This window comes from Numenius arquata, chromosome 8 (genome assembly GCF_964106895.1).
Source record: "Numenius arquata chromosome 8, bNumArq3.hap1.1, whole genome shotgun sequence".
NCBI lineage: Eukaryota > Metazoa > Chordata > Aves > Charadriiformes > Scolopacidae > Numenius > Numenius arquata.
In genome coordinates this window covers 29,944,166-29,965,105 of record NC_133583.1, presented here as the reverse complement: position 1 = coordinate 29,965,105, position 20,940 = coordinate 29,944,166, and the positions used below count along the sequence as shown (strand labels likewise).

The window sequence follows — 20,940 nt, the reverse complement described above, 5'->3', positions numbered from 1 at the left end:
GGTTTCCCCTTGTGAAGGACACAGCATGAAACAAAGTTATCCAAAGCAGTCTTAAAAATTCTTTTTATATACAAATGAAAGCTTGCTAAAGTTTAGTCTGCAGTCAGTTAAATCATTGAGAACACAAAATCCAATACTGAATTTCTAATGTGCTTTAAATTATGCAATGTGCAATTAAGCCAAGATGGTTCCAAACTGGATCTTCCAGTCCAAACTCCTATCGTATTTGAAAAAAAAAATATGCTAAGAACTCGTGCCTCTAAATCTGTGTTCTCCCCAGCCTGAATTTCAAGTTGAACATAAAGAAGGATCTCCTTCTCAAATGTGTCAGTCTCCGAAGAAGAGCTGTTATGTGGCTTCTTTGGCCCCAAACCACACAAAAATAGCTTTCAGGTCTTGCATGTCCTACCATGTGATCTTGAACTTGGTCTTTATCTAGCCTAACTGCCAAGGTGCTTCAAATGCTGTCCGCCCAGTCAGTCTTCTTAAGCCACACTTCATTAAACTAGCCTCCCAAGTTGCACAAAGATTTTTTTTTTTTTTTATTTTTTAGGCAAATAAATGTGCCTTAGTTGTTCAGCCAATCTTAATGCAACTCATGAACAGAGTTGCTGATACATTAAGGTTTAACTTTCATTTATGCTAAGGTTACTTTACATTTGTTCAGTCCTACAAAGGAAATAAATTATGTCTGTTTTCACTGTAAGGATCCTTTACATAATCAGCATTATTAGTGTAATAATCAGCCCCATAAAACTTTGCAGAAGCGGAATTGTAGTTTGAATATGTTCTCATCTACATGCAACGGTCAATTGGCATGGGTTTTGTCTGCTTAATTTGCATGTACAGACACCTGTTTGGGAGGACTTGTATTTGCAAGAGTTTCTGAGGTCTGTGGTGCCCGTACTCTGGTTCAGATTTACCCTAGTTCCTTGGAGAGTCAGGCCAGACTTTCCACCCGCCCCTCCTTGATTTCATCTGCTTTACCAGGAATCTTTGCTATTTTTTTTTTTTTTTTTTTTTGAGGATTAAGTTTTTCAGTGTCCTTTTCCATCAAAGTTTTTGCCATGGAGAGGCTGCATAAGAGACGTCTATGAACCAGTCTCTGTTAAGATTTGACCCTAATTCTGGAAAAGCTGGGAGCTTTTTCTCTTTTAACAGTGTGCACATACTTGAATAACAGGTTATTCCTTTGCATGTCTTTATTTATAATTGACACTTAGATGATTGAGGGTTTACATTTTAAATACCACATACAAAGAGGCAAAGCCTGGTTTTTACCCTAAAGGGTAAAAGAGATTAGTGCTATAAAGAGCTTTAAAGAAGTGTAGCATTTGTGCTCTTTAGCCTGGCTTCATGGACTCAGTTCCTCTTTTATTTTCACTAGGAGAACTGGAAGCTGTAACACTGCAACATCACCACAAATACATGAAAGTGAGGAAAACAAGCTATAAGTGCCAAAGCCCATAAAGTGTTTGGTGGCTGGAGGGGGGAGTGATATTTTTTATGCTCATTATTTGTACAGCTGCCTGCTTAGCAGTGAGAAATGTGTAGCAAGCAGGACACCGGTCAAACAGAAGAGCACTAACCTATTCGTAATGCTGACATTTAATGCTCCTGTATTTCTAACCGCTCCTTTCACAGGAATGTAGGATCCTGAAGAATTTTTCCTCTTTGAGGGCCATCATTTCAGCGCTGCAGTCCAACTCCATCTATCGGCTAAAGAAGACCTGGGCGTGCGTTCCAAAGTAAGCTTCCCCCTCCACTTCCGTGGCTAGCCCCATACAAAGCCAAAAAGCTCAGCGCTCTTTCTTTTCATCTTGTTCTCAGTTCATGGCTCCTTCATGGACATCTGTTCTCTTAGAAGAACCTCTCATTCCTGTGAGGTTCAGACCTCTTTTTTGGCTCGACTGCTGTGAGCTCCTGTTTCCTATCAAGGGGTCAACCTGCCCTCAGGGATACTGGGTCTCTTCTGTCCTTTATAGCATACTGGATCTTCCACAACCTATTTTGAAAAAACATAGGACTAACTACTCACTTAGCTTGTGCACACTGCTCTCGGAAGGTCAACAAAAGGGCACTGTGATACCTGCTTGTTGTCTTTTCTCCCATGAAATTGGAGGAGGTCCAGGTTGCTACAGACCCTCATTTATCCTCTCGTGGTGCTGACATTTCATTAAAATATATCCCCAAACTGCAAAATCCAAATCTGTATCGAAGACAGATTTCTTACAGGGCAATACCTATTTGTGCAACTGGCATATTACTGCACGCCAAACAGACACTAGAAATCTCTGTGTTGGAAAGATGATGTTCTGCTCATTCAGTTTGGGAAGAATGGATTTCTTTCCTTTGCATTTGATAAACAGAGAAAAATGTCCCTCTGCCACACAGTATACTTCTGCATTTCCCCTAGAGAGAGGTGGCTCTTTCCTTCCGCTGCCCTATGTTCCTGTTCCTGATCAAAATATTGCCATCTTGTGTTTATAGTGTTGGGTAATAGAAAGGGACTCGTACATTTAAATCCTTCTAGTTTTCCAGACTGCATGAAACAGGGCAAAAATGAAGTACTTAGGATACCTCTCACAGCTATTGTTTTGTCCCTTTGTATCCATTTATCCTCTTTTTTACAAAAATCTCATACCTTGCAGTGTGATTGAAAACCCTACTCGTGGTCAGTGGCATTTCTCTGTGATGCTGTCAAATAAAGCCTGACTTTACTGGGAGCACCAGAAGATCTCGAGAAGGTTCCTAGTAGATGTGCAGTATCTCATTAGATGCATTTTGGTGTTCTCTTTTTATATGCCCAACTATTAACAATTCATGAGAAAAAATAGTAACCTGATCTGATTTAGAGTGCTTACTAATAACCTAAATAATTTAATCTTTTCCTGTACAGGGATGTAATGCTGATGTTCGAAGAGCTGTCTGATATCTTCTCTGATCATGACAATTATTTGACGAGTAGGGAGCTACTAATGAAGGTGAGAATTAGCTTGAATTGCAAGGCTTGTGATCTCAATCAAAGCTGAAATTATTCCTTTTTCTAACCAGCTGCCAAAGCTTGTCTCTCCCTGAACTCTACTGTATGCAGTGCTTCAGGGAAGATAGGTCTGGAAAACCTGTACTTTTCTGCTAGGATGAGAGGTGATTTTGTTGTTCCTGAAAGAACCTGCGCGAGCATTAGCCCATTGAGCTCAGATGCCACATATACAGCAGGCTGCAGCAGCACAGATTTTGCATCCTCATTCAGGATCCCTTGGAGCCCCTCAAGTTGAATGTCATGCTGCTGTAGTTCCCTTGGGCATGGTGATGTCTAGCTCAAGAACTGCTGTGTGCGCCGTGTCGTAACTCTGATAGCACTGGAGCCACAACTGAGTGAAGAGGTGCCACATGGTGTAATTTTACTGAGATGAGTTAAAAATTAGGACTTTGGCTTTATACCGTTCTGTACAGAAAGATGAGCAGCTAGCTTGTGCACCCTCTGAGCAGATCTAGAAAGGCTCAGGTTTGCACCAACGAGCGCAGAGAAACTCCAAACAAGATTCTCAACTGGGTTGTACCACTGGAGCGCTTTTGACTTCACTGGAACAATGCCACTCAGCTTCAGCTGAGGAATTAAACTAAGATGTTTATCCAACTATCCTGTACCTTTCTTGGAACTAGAAAACAGGGCTGGGAATTTTGAAGGAACAGGCTTCCTGCTCTGTGTGTGGCCAGATGGACAACAAAGCAGGCTCTGTCTGAAACAGTTTGACTTGTATGCTCTCCTGGGTGCACCCCAACAAGCTCAGTAGCTTGAAAGGAGTGAGGAAGAATAGCAGGGAAAGGTTATATTCTGTAGAAACTAAGGAATGTTTGTGGCAGTTTTTTCTATTTACATAAAATTTTCTCTAAACTGGCTAACCAGTTTACTTTTTGGCAGTTCCATCCAGTCAATCCGGCATTTGTACCTTACCCCCTCGCCTTGGTATCTGAAATGCTGTGTTTTGCTCAGGAATGATGGGTGAACACATTCAAACCTTCAGTCTGTTTCGTTTATCATCCCTTATAAACATCTGTAGCTAAATTTTAAAGCAGGTGAGACAATAATAAGCATAGAGGGGAAAATGTGTGTTCAGGACAACTTATTTAACTAAATATTAAAAAGACAAAACAACAATTCAGTCTGACCCCAGACCTCCTGGCTCCCAGCAAATCACATTCTCCAGCTACCATAAGTAGATTTGCAAAACATTTTGAAAGCAGCAAAAGGAGAAAAATTTCACGGAATACCTAGAACCTCTCTCTCCTCCTTGTCTTGAACCGTTCTGTAATGATTTTAGAATTAATGTCCGCTAAATCCTTAAAGTCTTTGTTTTCTTTCACTATAAACAGTCTCTCTAAGGATGACATGTTTGACCCTTGCCTATCCATCGTGTGAATTTAAGTGTAGAGCAGACAAAATGCCATATGAAACAGGTTGGCCGGCATGGAGGGGCATCACTGTGTTGTCTCCTCCCCGGACAACGGCACTGCTGGGAGCTGCAGTTTTAGCTTCTGTGCCTGCCTGCCAGCTGCTGTTAGAGAACCTTGAGTTTACCTTTCAGTATCTTGAAAACATTGAGACAACACTCCTTTTTCATTTGCTCCTGTTTTTCAGCCAAGGAAGGAAATACAGTTTGAGTGATCTATTCATTAACCGTGACTGAGAGAAGTAAATATTGTAACAAGAGGATCTTTACAAGTGCAGGCTGTTGTTTTGTGCCTCTTAAAAAGACTTTGATAATGATTCATGTCCTGTCTATCCAACCATTGGAAAAAATAACACTAACTCCAAGCATCCCATGTGGATCCAGGGAAATAAAGGCTAGAGATCTGTTGTGAAATAGCTCATCCATTCATAGGAAAGCTTGAATTGTGGAGATGAAAACCTGTTACTACCATTTCCTGCGTGGTTTTGGATTAGTCAGTGAGCCACAGAGGGTAGTTGCTGGATTTCTATGTTGTGGTATAAGAAAAACAACAAAGCATTATATAAGATAGAGATATTTACTTGTAGCAGTCCTGATTAGCAAATTAAACAGAAATCCTGGGGTCAAGAGTGTCAGAGTTCAGAGAAGCATCTGGACACCTGAAGTATTTCCAAGCTTCTCTGATTTAAACTCTCAGGAGATTTTTCAACAGCACTTAGTTTCAGCCCGAGTAGAACTGTTTTGCAGAACAATTCCCTTATGGTCATCTTGTGAGATTTTGTCCAAAATTCCCAATCAGTGTACGAGTCCCAGAAAATTAGCATGTGTGCATATAGATGCATGTACCTGCACAGCAAATACTTTTGCCTGTTTAAATATATTTGCAATTATTTTACATAAACATAGTTGTCAGCTTCCCACTTAGCTCCTCCATTATTTGCCTTCTAATTCCCTAACAGGAAGGAACATCCAAATTTGCGAATCTGGACAGCAGTGTGAAAGAAAATCAGAAAAGGACTCAGAGACGACTGCAACTTCAAAAAGATATGGTATGTCTCAGGTCCTTTTCCTACCCTTTTTGAATTGGTAACATGATTAGACCTATTTAGTCAATTATGTAAGAAGCAAAATCTAGAAAGGTATTTAGCAAAGCGAGTGTGCAGTAGGTAACGCTCTTGAATGTGCCCTCTGCCAAGCAAAACAATCACAGCAATGCTATCGATTGATACAAAGCAAGTGAACCGAAAGGTTTAGACTGAATATGCAGTCACAATGTCTGTCCCTGTAAATATACGCCCAAAGCTGCATTTCCCTTATGCTATGGATGGTAGTAAGCAGTGTGCGTATATATAATGTGCATATATATACACACACACAATCCCACACATGCATATATATGTATATATAAACAATTACAAAGTGGGGTTAGTGCTGCACCCAGCTCAAGCTGTATGGCCTATGCTGAGCTGCCAAGCTGTAACAGCCATGGGTGTTAGTGCAATTCGGCTGTCCTTTTACTGCAGGATCACCCGCCTGTGTACTGAAATGCTGGAGGAAATGGATATGCAAAGCATGAGTGTAGCCAGCGCGTTCAGTGATCTGATGCTGGGAATGCTCAGAGATTTCAGGATTCAGTGCATGTATGAAGGAGCCACGTTATGTTTCCTGGCACCAATCTTCCCTTGTCCCCTGCTAGGGATAACTGGGCGTATAGGCTTGTTGCTTCCGTCTCCACTTGGATTTACTTCACATCCCAACAAGCTGTTTGGGATGGATACTGAGCCAAGGGTTTGGCCTTAGTTTCAAGTCTTCCAGAAAGTTACTAAACCTGCCATATAAAGGGGTAATAAATGATTGATGAATATAAACGTGTCCTACAAGAAAGAATTCCATTACCTACTTTTGCTACGCCTTTAGAGAGAAATACAGGGAAAGCCACACAACTTTCAGGTAGTAAAATACATAATGCACATACTGGAATTCTTGTGATAAAGAAAATTAGCTCTGACCAGAGCAGAAATCTCATTTGCTTTTAAACAAGCTCATGAAGCTTCTGACATACCAGCTTGAAAATTGCACAGACTTCTATAGAGATTGCTTTGTAAAATATGTCTGGTTTCCAGTTTGCTGGTGAAAATAGCTTTTGTCTCAAAGATGGCAAAGATTTAAAAGGACAAGGGGAGAGAAATCTGGGATAGGGAGGCAAAAGTGCTGAATATGATTTTTTTTTTTTTGTCTGTTTGACTGGAAAAAATACAGATCCTTTCAGATGGTAGAAACAGCCTGAACTCTACAAGTGCTAGCAACCTAGAAAGCTTAAAATCTGAGTAATTACTATTGAAATGCAGTGAATGGTTGGGGAAGATGGTCAGTTCTTAGAGGAAAAAACCTGTGACTTGACTGTTGCAAGATGTAACAACATCATTACGTAAAAATCCACTGGAATGAAGCAGAGAGAGAAACTGCTTACACAGGCCAGGACCGTTCCCCAGATCTTTCTCTTGTAGCAGGTAACCAAGGGACCTTGTCCCTGGTGCCCAATGCTTCTTCCACAGCAGGGTTTCCTGTGACCCACTGTTAGAAACTAGTGTATGGTGGCAATATTGTAATATAAAACCACTTGGCAATATCTGTGTGAGCATCCTGCTCTCGTAAGAATTTGATACAAATTCTAGATTAGATACTGAGGATGACATAATGAAAGAAAATGTAATTTCTAAGACCGCTGTTTGGTTAAGCAGACTATTTTTATTTATTTCATTTTCTTACATAGGAGCATTTTAGCATTCTAATTATTACCATTTCTCAGTCAATTAATCCAACATTGCTCTTATAATTTGCAGGGAGTAATGCAAGGCACAGTACCTTATCTTGGTACCTTCCTCACTGATCTCATCATGCTTGACACAGCCCTTCAGGACTATATTGAGGTAATTCGGGGCAATATTTTGAATCCTAAATATCTTCCCTGCCTTCCCGGTGCTGACTGTGTCTGTTCATGTATCTTCTACTGGGTTCTTGTGCAGCTCTTAAGAACAGAGGAATCTGTTTTCAGAAAAAAAGGAAGCAATATACAGTTTTATTAGCAACAAGAATCCTGTGTGAACTTGAGTGCAGTTATCTCAAGGAACAAGCTTAGCATTGCATTTTGCCTTGTCGTCTTAGGTTAGAAAACGTGAAGAAAGTAGGCTTTCCGTTATTCTGTTTTATTTTTCTGAAAACAACATTTTAGGTGTAAGGATTTCTGTGAATAATTGGTAAAAATACACAGGATCATGAATTCAGCTCTTCAGACTGATCACTGAAGTTGCTTCAGTATTGATTCTGAGCTCTAAAGTGATTAAAGACTTGTTTTTTTCATTTCTCTTTAGCTGAACAAGCAGGGGGAACCAATCTAGAATAGGAAGGGGAAAAGGATTGCAAGAGAGTCTGGTCATTTAATAGAGACTGAGGATGGGGCCAATTTTCAAAAGTGTTCGTTTCAAAGGTTTTTAAACACCTTTGAAAATTGGCCCTGTTACTGTAGACACTTGAGGAGCCACGCTGCAGGCGCTTAGCCTTCTTTGTGCTAGTGGTGGTATTTATGGTAAGAACGGGCAAATACACTTCTTGCTGCGCTGGTAATGGTTGCTGGTTTCTTTGGTTTTTCTGTTTTGCAAAACTGCACGAAAACAGGCCTGTGTAAAGTTCCTACATATCCCTTTTCTTTTTGGCAGCTTCCCTTCTGTCCATGCTTTGCATTCAGCGTTTCTGAAACTTGCTGGGAACGCTGCTAAACTCACAGCACAGGCAAAAGCCGAGTTTGTTTCTTGTGTGCAAAATCCCGCTAGCATTCTTCGGACCTGATCTCGACACGGCTTTTATGAGCATTCTTGTATTGGGCTTTTCTTCTTGGGCAGATTGCCATTTAGGCCATGGGGACAGATATCCCCTGGAGACTCAGGTATATGAGTTCTGTGGTTTATACCAGATCTGGAGACAGGTATTTTTGGAAGGTCCTTACTCAGGGCAGGTCTGCGCTTTACATTAGCCTTGCTACTTCATCCTGTTTGTGATTAAATTCAACTGAGCATGTGGTCTTCTACTCTGATCCCTTTTTTCTTCCAACAGGGTGGCCTGATAAATTTTGAGAAGAGGCGAAAGGTAAGTTGAATGTTATGTGATTTTTAGTTTACCTACACCCTCTTCTATAGCATTTTCTTGGCAAGGCCTGTTGTCTTTGCTCAAGCATATACAACAGGTGCTAATTTTAATGCAAGTTTGTGAGGAAAGAATAGATCCCTGAAATGCTGCGAGCCTCTGACAAACTGTAAGGAGTGGTGTCGGAAAAGAACCTACTTTTTAGACGTGTGCAATAGGGGAAGAGGAGCTGCAGGCCACTTACTGCCATGGAATTTACATCTCGGGCATGCACATTCCCTCCATTTGGTGTCCACGGGAATACGTTACATGTGTATGTCCTGTGTGTTGAGAGTGAATCAGACCTGGTGGTGCGAGATCTTTGCTTTCCAGAAGATACAGTTTATAAATGTTGTCCTTCTGCTGCAGTAAACTGTAGGTAAAAGGCTGCAGAGGGCGAACTAGGTACACGGCACCGAGAAATAAATGCTATCAGTTTTTCCTTTCAGGCTGATCCTTGTTGGTCAGAGATAAGTAATGCTATGTAGTAGTAAAGGTACTAGTGGTACATCTGTCTGTCTGAAGTTGTGCCAAATCTCCGTTCTGGGGTCTGAAAGCTGACTTGGATTTGGCTGTGATGGAGCCATTTCCTTCCCTTAACTGCTCCCAGCTCTATAAACCACTTCTTGGACTTGCCTCGTATGTAGAACCGCAAAGCTCAAGATTCTAATAATGACATACACGAGCTTCTCCATGGTCATCAGTTCAGCTTCATATAAACCAGTGGCAAAGCCGCCCTCTGAACCATGCCGAGTACTCAGCTCCATTCCTGCATCCTGATTCTAGAGCCTCCTCTACCACAAGGGGGTTTTAAGAATTATTTTGGCAAAGTGTGCATGCAAGTGGCATTACAGAAGAGCAGCGCATTCTAGTCACACGTACTAAGTGTAGCATTTTACATTCCTCTGGTGCAAGCGTGAGTGCACAAAGTGCAAAGCCGGGGAGGATCAGACTCTCTGCTTTCGTCAGAGCCACTCCTAATTATTACCCTTGTTTGCTGCCTGAGAACCACCTAAGTACAGAGCATGATTCTTCTCTCAGAGCTGATCTAGCCAGCAAAAGGGTAAGCAGGGTAGAGAAACCTGAAGAACTTGTGACCCTCTGCTACCCTTGTTCCTAGAGGAACAGCCAGCAGTGCTGCTATTTGGTGGGTTTGCACTTGCATGACACTTTGGTTAGTACTTGGGAAAAGCTCTGTGGTGAAGTATGATTCCTTGTATTTGTCTTCTAATTTGTGTGCATCTCACAAAATGTTCACATTTCAATGCACATTACAGGTGCTGGGAAAAAAAAAAAGAGACTTCATTGTTTGAAAAACTGGTTCTTGAAACAGTCAGTTACTCATCTGAAACTGAACTTCAGGTCAAACAAAGTTTGTCCTGGCTCTGTTGTTGCACGTGTTTAGCATATGCATGAGTCTGTTTGGCTTTATCATGTTTTCTAATTAGAATTCCTCTTTGATTACTTTTTTTTTCTTAGGAATTTGCAGTAATTGCTCAAATTAAGCTCTTGCAATCTGCATGTAACAGCTACTGCATGACACCAGACCAAAAATTCATCCAATGGTTCAGGAGACAGCAGCATTTAACTGAGGAGGAGAGGTAGGTTCTCAGTCCAGCTGGCAAAGCAGGCTTTTCTTACCCCACACCCACCTGCAGGTAGGTTATGTCAGCCTTTAGCTATCCTCTTACAGGAACTTACATATGCTGCTGCTCGAGGAGAGTGGAAATACATCTGCCTTCTGCTAAACAGCTGTAGAAAACCTGTTGAACACTTAGCAGGGTTTAGTTTTGAGATTGGAAGTCAGGCTTCTAGCTTTGAAATATGATAGTCTGCTGCGTCTGGGGTGTCTATATGGCCAGACACATGCTCAGAAAAGGATCCTAAGGGACATCAAGATGCAGCCACCGAGCATTTGGCTGGTGGATGCGGGCAGCAGGTAGCCAAGGCAACGCAGAGCATGCTGAGTGCTCACCACATGAATGTCTCCTGGGTGTTTGGGGTGGGTTTTGCAGCCCTGCTGAGTTCTATGCTACTGCACACACTGCTAGATCAACCCAAGACAATTTATTTACAGCACTTTAGTATCTCCACTAAGTATTTAGGTACCACTCTGCTGCACTAAGAGTGTAAGCACAGATACTGAGTTGTAGTAAAAAAAAAAGTCAGCTCGTCCAAGATTCACATGTTGGGTAGTTTCTTGATTATTTTTTTAAATAAAACTACGAATGTCATCCAAAAAAGCACTAGTTTTTAAAACTATTCTAAAGAAGTGAAATATCCCCTTCACCATGGCAAAATATGGACAGAGCTGCGTTCCTCTTTGTGTAGTTGCAATCTTCTGTGAAGTGGGAATAACTGAAGTTTTCTCAAATTTCTTGAATATTGCTACTTTGATATATGTAACTAATAGTATCGTCTGTAAAAATTAACCCAGTGGTCTCTGTTCTTTAGTTACAGCCTTTCACGTGAGGTGGAAGCAGCTGCTGACACCAGCACCACATCACCAAAATCTCGGAAAAGCATGGTGAAGAGGATCAGCCTGTGAGTATGATGGGGCAAAGGGCACTAGTGTGTTAATACGAACCTGAATAAACCAAACAAACCGTACTCATTTCACCAGCTGAAAAATCTGGCTGGGGATCCAGACCACTGCATTACTTTAAGGAGACACCGTCAGCTAGAAATGCATACTTCTGTCTGAAGCTGTCCCTTTCTATTGTTATAAGTAGTCATAAGAATTATTAATGATGAAGAGATTAGAAACAAACAAGCCTTCCTAAGCTGTCAGAAAAAGGAACAATTTTAGCACTGGGTTATAAATTCAATATCTATTGTGTAATAACTTCCCTGAGTGCAGTAGCAAAACAGAGTAAATGAGGATAAAGTCTGGCCTATTATTAGTCTAATTTGCTATACACATGCAAAAATTCTTTGCAGCATTTTAATATGAAAGTTAAGGTTAGCAGAAAGGCATTTGATAATGGAAACAATCTGCCTAACTGTCTTCAAGTTAGAGAAAGGGAAAAAAGTCATGGGGACATGGTTCAATTTAGTCTAATACCGCAAAGATTCAAACAGGAGGTGGGTGGAGAACAGGGACACGCAGCTAAACACACGCAGGAAACTATACACTAGCAGGAATTCAAGGAAAGCTGCAGGGAATGAAAGCAGAGATCAAGGACCGAAGTGAAAATATCTTAAAGGTGAGAAATTTGAACCTGATGCATGAGGAGATATGAAGGGACTCCCACATACCTGTGGCATGATCAAGATGAGGGGGGAAATGATGAATTTAACAGCAGTAGCAGATCCCAACTTTCCTTTCCTGCTTGATTCTTGCACTTAAGTTTCCTCGGAATAGCCATCAGCCATTCACCTCATGTCAGTGCTACTGCAGGTTAGGGTCTGAAGGAATAGATGTTTTCATCCAAAAAAATCACGCAAAAAAATCTGTGCAGCTGTTTGGAAAGTGTTTTGATCAGTCCACCCGAGTTAGTGGTGATACACTGTAAAAATGTGAGCTTTGAAGATGACAATGCCTGAACTCTTGGCGGCCTCTCATTTGTGTCTCCCTTGGCATGCGTGTAAGAATTGTTGCTGTGAAGGCTTTGTTCCCTCATTCCTGACTGCGTTTCAGTACTGTAGTATTGTAATTTACTGAACTGAGTTTGTTTGTGCTATGCAGTCTTTGTCTAAGGTTTTGTTTCGACTGCACTCGGAATGTATTTTGCAAATTAATACTATAGTAAAGACTGGCATAATTCATCCTGGAAACAGCGAGTGACACCTTTCTAAATTGTTTTAAAGCATTAACTGCATGCTGACATGGCATCTAATTCACCTTGCCTCTCTACCTTATATACTATAAAAGTTTGTTTCCTTTGACACTCCTTTAAATTTACTTGACCTGCATTTAGGAATGAGTCTCAGAGAGGGAGAGACTATAATTTACACTTTCTTGTGATCTCCTCATTGTGTACATGTCTGGTCGGACTCTTAGAGAGAAACTGGTATCTGTGGCACTCCTATTGAGTGAAAGAATTTGCAGCGGGAATGAATTCGCCTTTTGAAGGACCTCTTCCCGGTGTATGGCCATGTATTACCTTTCATGCACTGTTTCACTTATGGTGACTGAGTAGGTCTTGAGCTGCCTTGTGTGAGAGGGACCAGGGTGTGACAGCAGTGTGCAGGAGCACGCAAGGTGGAGCCAGCTGCCATGCCTCTAACTTGTCCCTTTTCCCTTGGATTGCGAACACATTAGGTTTACGATCCGTCATTTCCTAGCAAGTGAGTCTGAAAATTTAACTGACTGAAGAGGAGTCTCGTTTGTGATAGTGGGGCATTAGTTCTGATTTTTGCCTTGCAGCTGGTGGGTGTGCTGTGTCAAGAAGGTATTGTTTTAGTGTGTAACAAACTCTCTTTACAAACCATATAAACAACATAGGGGAAATGAAAACAATAGGCCACTCAAGATCGGAAAACAAAACAATACGTAAGGTTTTTGAACCAAGCGACAGCTTTGCTCAGCCCAGCTCTGTTCCCTTTTCACTTACTGGCTGTTATGCTTTCTTTTCTACACTAGATTGTTTCTAGGCTCTGAGGTGATCACCCAGAGCACACCCATCAAAGAGCAACCCAAATCTACTCCAAGCGGGAGCTCTGGTGAAAGCACGGACTCGGCCAGTGTTTCGTCGTGTGAGTTTAATCACTCTGAATCTGAAGACGTCTGCATCAGTCCTGTTGGCACTCCTGATGAGTCTCAGAAAAAGGTATGGTCTGGGCCCTGTAGCCAGCCTGTGGGAGACGGTCGACACTGCAGGCAGGTCCTAGATGCTTGCCCAAGTCTGTTGGTCTTGACTAGAGGATTGCTTTCAGTGGGATGGAGAGACTCTAGAAGTAAGTGCATAGAAATGGAAGCAATCCAATCAGAATTTTTGCACAATTCCTTCTATGTTGCTGAGATACAAGGCAGACTGAAGCTTTCCTTCCCTGAAACCAGATTTTCTTCTGGTGCCTGGTAGCGTTTTTGGTTTAGGTGAGGCCCTGGAGAAGCACAAGGTTAATTTTCTTTTCAGTCCCTCATCGTGCTTTTTGAGAAAGATAAGGGCAGGCCGGTGGCATTTCTGCCTTTGAGCCTGTGGGAAGTGGGGTGAAGAGCCTGAGCATCACACTTGCTCATGGCACAAGGCAGCATGACGTTAGCAGTGACTTGGACAAGAGGATTTCTAAGCCCCCACAAACCAAATCAAATGAAGACAGAGATGGGATCAGCTGAAGAGGAGTAAGATAACAGCTGGTCATTTCCTCCTCGAATGTCTCAACGTTGGTAGGTTATTCTGCTGTTAGCAGCCTGCTGCCATGGCCATCATGCTCAATCAGCTGTAGCTGGAAAAGGAAGTTTGACTTGAGCAGCCGTGTCCTCACTGAGGAAAGCCCAACTGCAGAAAAGCTTTGCCTGTGTTCTGGGAAAGATGTTATCTGGGTGGAAAGTTTGTGAGCATTAGTGGCAGCCTAATCCTGGGGAACGCAGAGCAGCTGCAGTTGGCCAAGTGATAGGCGGGTAAGGTCACAGCTTGCCAGCCCTGTGGGTTTGACCTCCCGTGAGCTCCCTGCTGCCAAGATGAACACCTTGCCTTGGCTCAGTTTAATTCCACTGGGGGAGTCGGCGTGCGGTCCTGCTACACCTCGTCCTGCATGCCAGCTCACGCTCAGCACGCACAGCCGGTGTTTTACACAAACCAGCGTGTCAGGAATCCCTTGTTTTGCAGAGAAGGCAAAGCCCTACACCCCATGGCAAAATGAGCGTAAGGCTGAAGCCGTGAGTGTTCCTGCTGAGAGCAGATGGGCTGGGCACGTGCTGATACCATTCAGAGAGACAAGCTATACAGGCAGGAAACCAGCAAAAGGGATCTGATGGTGGGAATCCACAGGGATGTCTTTCCTACAGACTCTTCCCTTTTGAACTAATTTGTGTTAACTGTATTGTTGAAGCCCTTTTTAGGGATGTTTTGCTGAAGTGTCATATTAGGACACATTAGCTTATGGATATTTAAAATTAAATTGCACAAAATGTTCTTAAACCGAATGAAGCACAAAGTCCCAGACACTGTCATCCATAAGTTGTTTAAACTGTTTAAACCTGGAGCAGTTGTTACGGTGGTTTTGATAAGCAAATTGGAAAGGGAAGATCCTCTCAGCAGTTTTTGAGCAAGGCAGGTGAAGAAAAAGGCAAAACCCTGAGCAGCAGGGAAAGGAAGGGGGCAGTTTCCATTGTGGAAAGAATATTCATGGAGAAGTTGCAGACTGGGAGGTGTATGTGTATTTTGACTCGTGTAAAGGGTCCAACCTGGACCAGGAGCAACGATGCCTGTGATGCCTTCTGCTCTTCCCTGTCCAGTCCCAGTCCCCAGCTGGTTGCTTGCGACTGGAAGAATCCAGTTCGTTGTATCTGCTGCCACCTCCTGGCCTGCTCTTACTGAGAGGCAAAAGCAAGCAGTGCAGTGTCAAGCACACCAAATCGGAAATAAGTTTTCATTAAAATGGTGAAATTAATCAAATGAAGCTCACTTTTTCCAGAGGCAAGGAATACCACTGCCAGCCTGCTGGACAGAGTGTAGATCATGGAGGTCTTGTATGTGCCTTCTGCTTTCTCAAGCTCTTACTCCAGAATGACACACACAGACATACAAAATGTCCAGTTTTTGACAGTGTTTTTCTCTCTTTCTGTTGTGTAGCTCTCTGAATCCTCCTTCTCCTCCTGTTCCTCCACCCATTCCACGGATACATCTTCCTCGGCAGTGTCATCTGTAGTCTCAACCCCTTCTTTACTGTACTCCTCCTCATCGGACACGTCCTCTGTCTCTGCGACACCTATTACCTCAAAAGTACTGCCTCTTGTTTACAACCAGCAGAACACGGATATGTGCATCATCCGGATCAGCGTAGAAGACAACAACGGCAACATGTACAAGAGCATCCTGGTGAGCGGTGTGGAACAGCAAAATGCTGTTAGTGTTGGTGATGTTTTCATCCAGGGTGATTTAAACAAATGGTGCTTTTAGTTTTGCAAACACCCATTCACTGAGCTGACTAATCAAACCTGGCTTGAAAAGCAAAATGACAACTGTTACAATTCAAGATATGTGGGGCATGGTATGAATGAGAGGTTTGAAAATAGCCTCCCTGTGGCAGTTTCTGGTCTTGAAATTAAAACTTGTCATTTAGCAAAAAGTTCAAAATGAAGCATTCTGATCAAGTGCAGGCTTTCCTGCTCCTGCCCTTCTGTTAGCGGTAGCTGCTGCTTCTCTAGCTCTGAATTCATGTGTGAGTTTTGACACAAGATGCCACAGGCCAAATTTTGCGTGGAGAAGCTTTCGCCAGGAGCTGGTTTCCGGAAACAGGGAGCTGTAGGTAGGAAGCTTCCCTCTGTGGCAAAGGTTGCCAGACCAGGAGTAATCAGCGTTCAGGTGTTTCCCTTGATGCTGGTTCCAGGGATGGAGTCTGGCCGAGGGAGCGCAGGGCCTGTGCTGGACTGTGAGCGCTGTGACTGGCCCGTGCGCAATCTCTGCAGGCACCTGATGGAGACTCAGCTGCTGAGCAAACACTTGGGATCCTTCAGGGCCTGGGGGGAACAAACACACAAGGGTGGTAGTTCTTAGCGTGTTTAGCTACCTTATGGTTTTCATGGTCTGACTTCCCCAAATTGCAAGGAGCCGTTCCCTGCGGGCCTCACAAATTTGGCTATTGGCGAGACAAATCTTCCTTTTGACTGCATAAGGCTCTGGAGGGAGCCCTGGGTCTGCTCCGGATGCACAGCACTTCCACAGGAGACAGTACACCCAGTTACAAGGCCAAAAATCTTTGCAGGATGTCAAAGAAAGTATTTAGCGCAGGAGACTGCAGATTAATTGATGTCTGCAAACAACAGATGGGGCTTTTACGGCCACTGAGAACGTCTCATCTCTCAAAGTGTTTGCTCAGGAGAGCAGACACTGTGATTTACTGCTGTCTCTTTCTAGTACAGTATCTGTTGTCTTGAACTAAAAAACCACCATCACCAAATGTCACAAATACCATGTTTTAGTATCTAGCAGTACCTATTACTTCGTTATTGTCCCATTGTATTTTTTCAATTCTCTGAAATCTTTTCCAAGACCAAGTGGTCTGCAGAAAGGCAGACTTTGGCTAATTATTTAAATCATTATATAGAGTGAATAAGCAGAATCTCTCATTGCAACTCTTACCTTTCCAGCTAACTAGCCAAGACAAAACTCCTGCTGTCATCCAGAGAGCTATGCTGAAGCACAACCTGGAATCTGATGCAGTGGAGGATTATGAGCTTGTACAGATCATCTCTGAGGACAAAGGTAGGGAAGCAGAACGCTGCTGCTGCTTAAAAAGTTCTGCTGGATTTTGAAGCAGAGAGTAGAATGTGAAGTGACGTTAGAAATGCCATGGACGTGTTGTCTGTCACAGCTGCCAGTGACAATAACCCCCCTTGACTTTCCTTCTGCTATGTGCAACACTGCAAATTAACACTTGCTCCGGTCCCTCTTTTGCAGAGCTGGTGATCCCAAACAATGCCAATGTGTTCTACGGCATGAACAGCCACGTGAACTTCGATTTCATCCTGCGGAAAAAGGCTTCAGTCAATGGGCAGGTGAAAACAAGGAGCCGCTGCGTTCTGACACTCCCCAGAACTGCCAAACGGGGGTGCTGGAGCAACAGGCCCAGCAAAATTGCACTGTGAGAGAGAGAAGGACGTGGGGAGGAGAACCTTTGCTACCATCCAGTATTACGGAATTGCAGCAGCTGAATGTGTCAGTATTCAACTTCAAACATACGTGAGGCTGAAATGCAAAGTGAGCATTTGATAGACCTACAGCCAGAGATGTGTCTCCTCCCTTGCAGCTGGATATGGACTGACAGACACGGATTTACGGGACACTACGGACTGGAATTTTTATTATTTTTATTTTTTTTTTTTGTTTTGCACATTTGCCTAGGAAGGTGACAGCCCCACTTAGAGGGGAAAACGGGACTGGAACATTTGTCTTAAGAACACCACACAAGCCAACTCTTTTGTGAGAAAACATTTTCCTTTGTGCCAGTATTACACAGAAGAAGAAAAATCTAAATTTATTTTTATAAAACTGGAGAAGAAAAGTCTCAATACCATTTTGCCTGAACCAAGGAGGAGGTCCCAGCCAACCTCCAACTGACTGACGGGAGCACTGGTTTGCAGAAGGTGTGGGCGAGCTGAGCGCCGCTAGCAGCTGCTGCCTCCAGAAGGCATCTGCATTCACAAAAAAGCAGGGTGGGTACGTCCCCAAAACGCTCATCGCTGAAGACAGCAGAAACTGCAAGTGTGTGTGTGTATTGCTTTCACACAGCTGGCAAACTTTTATTTGCACTTGTTCCACGCCAGAAATTTACCTATTTTTGGACTTTTTTTCCAAAGAACTTTAAGAGAATGGACTGCACTTGCTTTTGGATGAATGTCATGTTATTTTCATGAACAAGGTAAATAACACTACTTGCCTGGATTTAGGTCTTGTCTTAACGCCGCTCCAGGGTGGTTTTCCTTTTACTTCGCTAACCCAGTGAACAGCAATCGATGCCTTTTGCGTGTACTCTGAAATGACCTCTTTGTAATGTGCAATCACTCTTCAAGAGCAAAACTTTTAACTCGCGTTTTCGTTCATGAGGGGCAACTACAGGACCCTTTATTTTAAAAGTGGGTATTAAGAGCAGAAGCCAGGTTTTAAGCGTTACCCCAACCAACCAGAGATTTTATATACTTGTAGCATTATTATGCATAATCTACAAGCATTGTTCTTTATATACATCTATTGAATGAATTTCCTGACATGGTACATCAGCTGGACTAATGAATTCAGTTGGAATAAAGAATTTAATCATTTGTTCTCTGTGAAACTTTGAATAACAGACTCCTTGAGTCTCTTCTCAGAAGACAGGCTTCCTTGAAAGGATAGTTAGAGGTTTTATTTTAAAAAGCCATAAATGAGACATTGGATTGTAAGTCAGCCCTTACTAAAAAGGCTGTCTCTGAGACAGATACGTCAGTATTAGTTAAACTCAGATACTGAATTTCACACGTCTGGGCCTTTTTCCCCCCCGGTTCTGTAGCACTAATTTTCAAAACTGGGCTCAGATTACATTAATGGTCAGTGATAAACTGATGATGCAAACAATGTTGGGTTGTACTGTGTTTTACACTACACGAAGATTTATCACCTCTGTTTACAAGAAGCACCATTGCAGGTCTTAGTCTGATGAGTTTAAGAACTCCAATTGTATGTCTGTTGGGAGGGTAAAGACAGCGAGTTTCTAACTGAGCCTTAACCTTTGCCCAGTGTTAGGGCAAGATCGCAACAGAAGTTCAGCTTCCTTTGTATTTCAGTGTCAGCACGCATTGATGTCTGTACGGTATCCTTTGCTGAAGTACAGTTTTGCTCACTCAGAGGTTGTGTGTCTGTATGAAGCTGAAAGTTGAATGTTCTTGATTTTAAAATTACACCCTCCAAATGTTATCTATGAAAAAAGATGTTTGTAATTGCTTACCTTTTATCTTTATACAATAAGTAAATAAACTTTTTTCCACTAATATTTGCCTGGAGTTAATCTATTTTCTTGTCTTAGACTTTATTACTGAATGTCAACTGTGGCTTTGTTGTTTTTAATTACACCTCACCACTTCCCTCAACTGTCAATCTATTCAACTTCATCACTTTTACTAACTGTTCTCAACTTCTTCCAGCTCCCACACCTCATCTTCCCTGCTCTCCAGAGAACTTGAAACAGCACATTTTAGCTGTATCCCCTCTGGCTGTAACCCTTCCGCGTTGTTTGATTCTTCAACATCACACCCATTAACAGTTTCGTACCGTTTGTAACGGCGTCAGCGTTACTGTCATGCTTTTTTTGTTTTTATGAGGATGGCCTCTGTGTTTCTTCAGCAGTGTGGCTGGAACGGCTGTCCAAGTAAACCAGTTACTCACCAACATGACGCCCTGAGTGGCAGCAGCTGACCACAAGCCCTACGTTCCAGGTGTGCAATAAGCTAAATGTAAACATCAGCAAAGCAAAAGCCGCCCCGGTGCCCCAGTCACGCACCAACCCACTACTGCCATGGAAAGTTTTGTGCTACTTTTTGAGCTTCCAGTTTAATGATTTTTTTTGTGACTAACCAGGTAACTTAAGATTATTATACACAAATTTTACAATGCTTCTTCATGAAATCATTCTCTTTTGGGTCACTGAATGATTTCTGTAGCAAGTTAATACAAAAAAAAAAAGAAAAAAAAAAAGGTTTGAGTGTTTCCATCTTTTTCCATCTTCTCCCCGTTGTCTCCATCATGTCATGTCTCCCCCTGGCCTCAACCATTAGTAGCTTCTTAGGTTTCCCCCTCTCCCCTGCACACAATACAAATGTTTGGAGCTTACATCGCAGCTGCTGCTTCTGCCTTTTAGCGCAGTCCCTCTTCCCCTTGGACCCCCTCCCACAGGTGACCTGCCATTTCACAAGTCATGTCAGCTTTGGGGGAGATTCCAAAAAGTGCCAAAAGTCACAGTGGGAGTGCCTGGACGGGGACAGTTGCCTTTGTCACTGAAGAGGCTCTCATATTACAGCAGCAAAGGCAAAAGAAAGATTACCCTGAATTTAAGCTTCCACCTCCTTTTTTTTTTTTTTTCCTACTTAAACTACTTAGAGAGATAAAACACAACAACACAACCTTACTCAGGATAAATACAATCTATTTGTGAACTAGGAATTTCATATTGCCATATTAAGAACAGAACAGCACTTTTCCTTTCTTAAACAAAAAGCAAAGACAAGAGTTGTTAGGTTACAAGCAGTCTTACTGCAGAGAATCGTTTTTAGGGCCAACACCCTTCTTGTGAAAAATCTGGGGTTTTTTTCAGCTGGCTGGGCTAGTTGTAGTTTGTAAAACCCATTCCTACCTTCCACTAGTCGGTCACCACGCTCGCTGGGGTAGGCACTGCTGGGTGGTTTGTCCATTGGCTGGGGGCTCCTGATACCTAGCTCAGATGGTCCACAGCAGAGCAAAAACCCCCTATCAAAAGGTGAAAAAAAGAAAGAAGGAGGAAAAATTAGAAGGGAAAATAAATAAATAAATAAAAGCCCTCTGTGGTTGATGAAGGAGCCTGGCACATCCTTACTTACGGCGCAGTCCCTGCCCTGCATGCAGCAAACAGCTGTCTCGGCCACAGCCGAGGCTGGTTCAAGCTGCTGCTCCTACTTGCGCCGAGTTTTGAAGCC

General features: G+C 42.7%; 1 protein-coding gene across 2 annotated transcripts in view; it reads left to right on the top strand.

Annotated features, from left to right (window-relative positions):
- The window catches only part of RGL1 (ral guanine nucleotide dissociation stimulator like 1), a 79,086-nt gene extending 59,825 nt beyond the window's left edge, over positions 1–19,261 (top strand). The window contains exons 8-18 of one of the 2 annotated variants that reach the window (XM_074151434.1): positions 1,645–1,748; positions 2,900–2,984; positions 5,414–5,503; positions 7,298–7,384; positions 8,565–8,597; positions 10,113–10,234; positions 11,088–11,177; positions 13,219–13,405; positions 15,371–15,616; positions 16,888–17,002; positions 17,198–19,261. In XM_074151434.1, the coding sequence (XP_074007535.1) occupies positions 1,645–1,748; positions 2,900–2,984; positions 5,414–5,503; positions 7,298–7,384; positions 8,565–8,597; positions 10,113–10,234; positions 11,088–11,177; positions 13,219–13,405; positions 15,371–15,616; positions 16,888–17,002; positions 17,198–17,385 (1,347 nt within the window). In that variant the 3' untranslated portion in view covers positions 17,386–19,261. The remainder of the gene's footprint in view (positions 1–1,644; positions 1,749–2,899; positions 2,985–5,413; positions 5,504–7,297; positions 7,385–8,564; positions 8,598–10,112; positions 10,235–11,087; positions 11,178–13,218; positions 13,406–15,370; positions 15,617–16,887; positions 17,003–17,197) is intronic. The other variant, XM_074151435.1, reaches the window with a different exon arrangement.
- Positions 19,262–20,940: the final 1,679 nt, after the last annotated feature.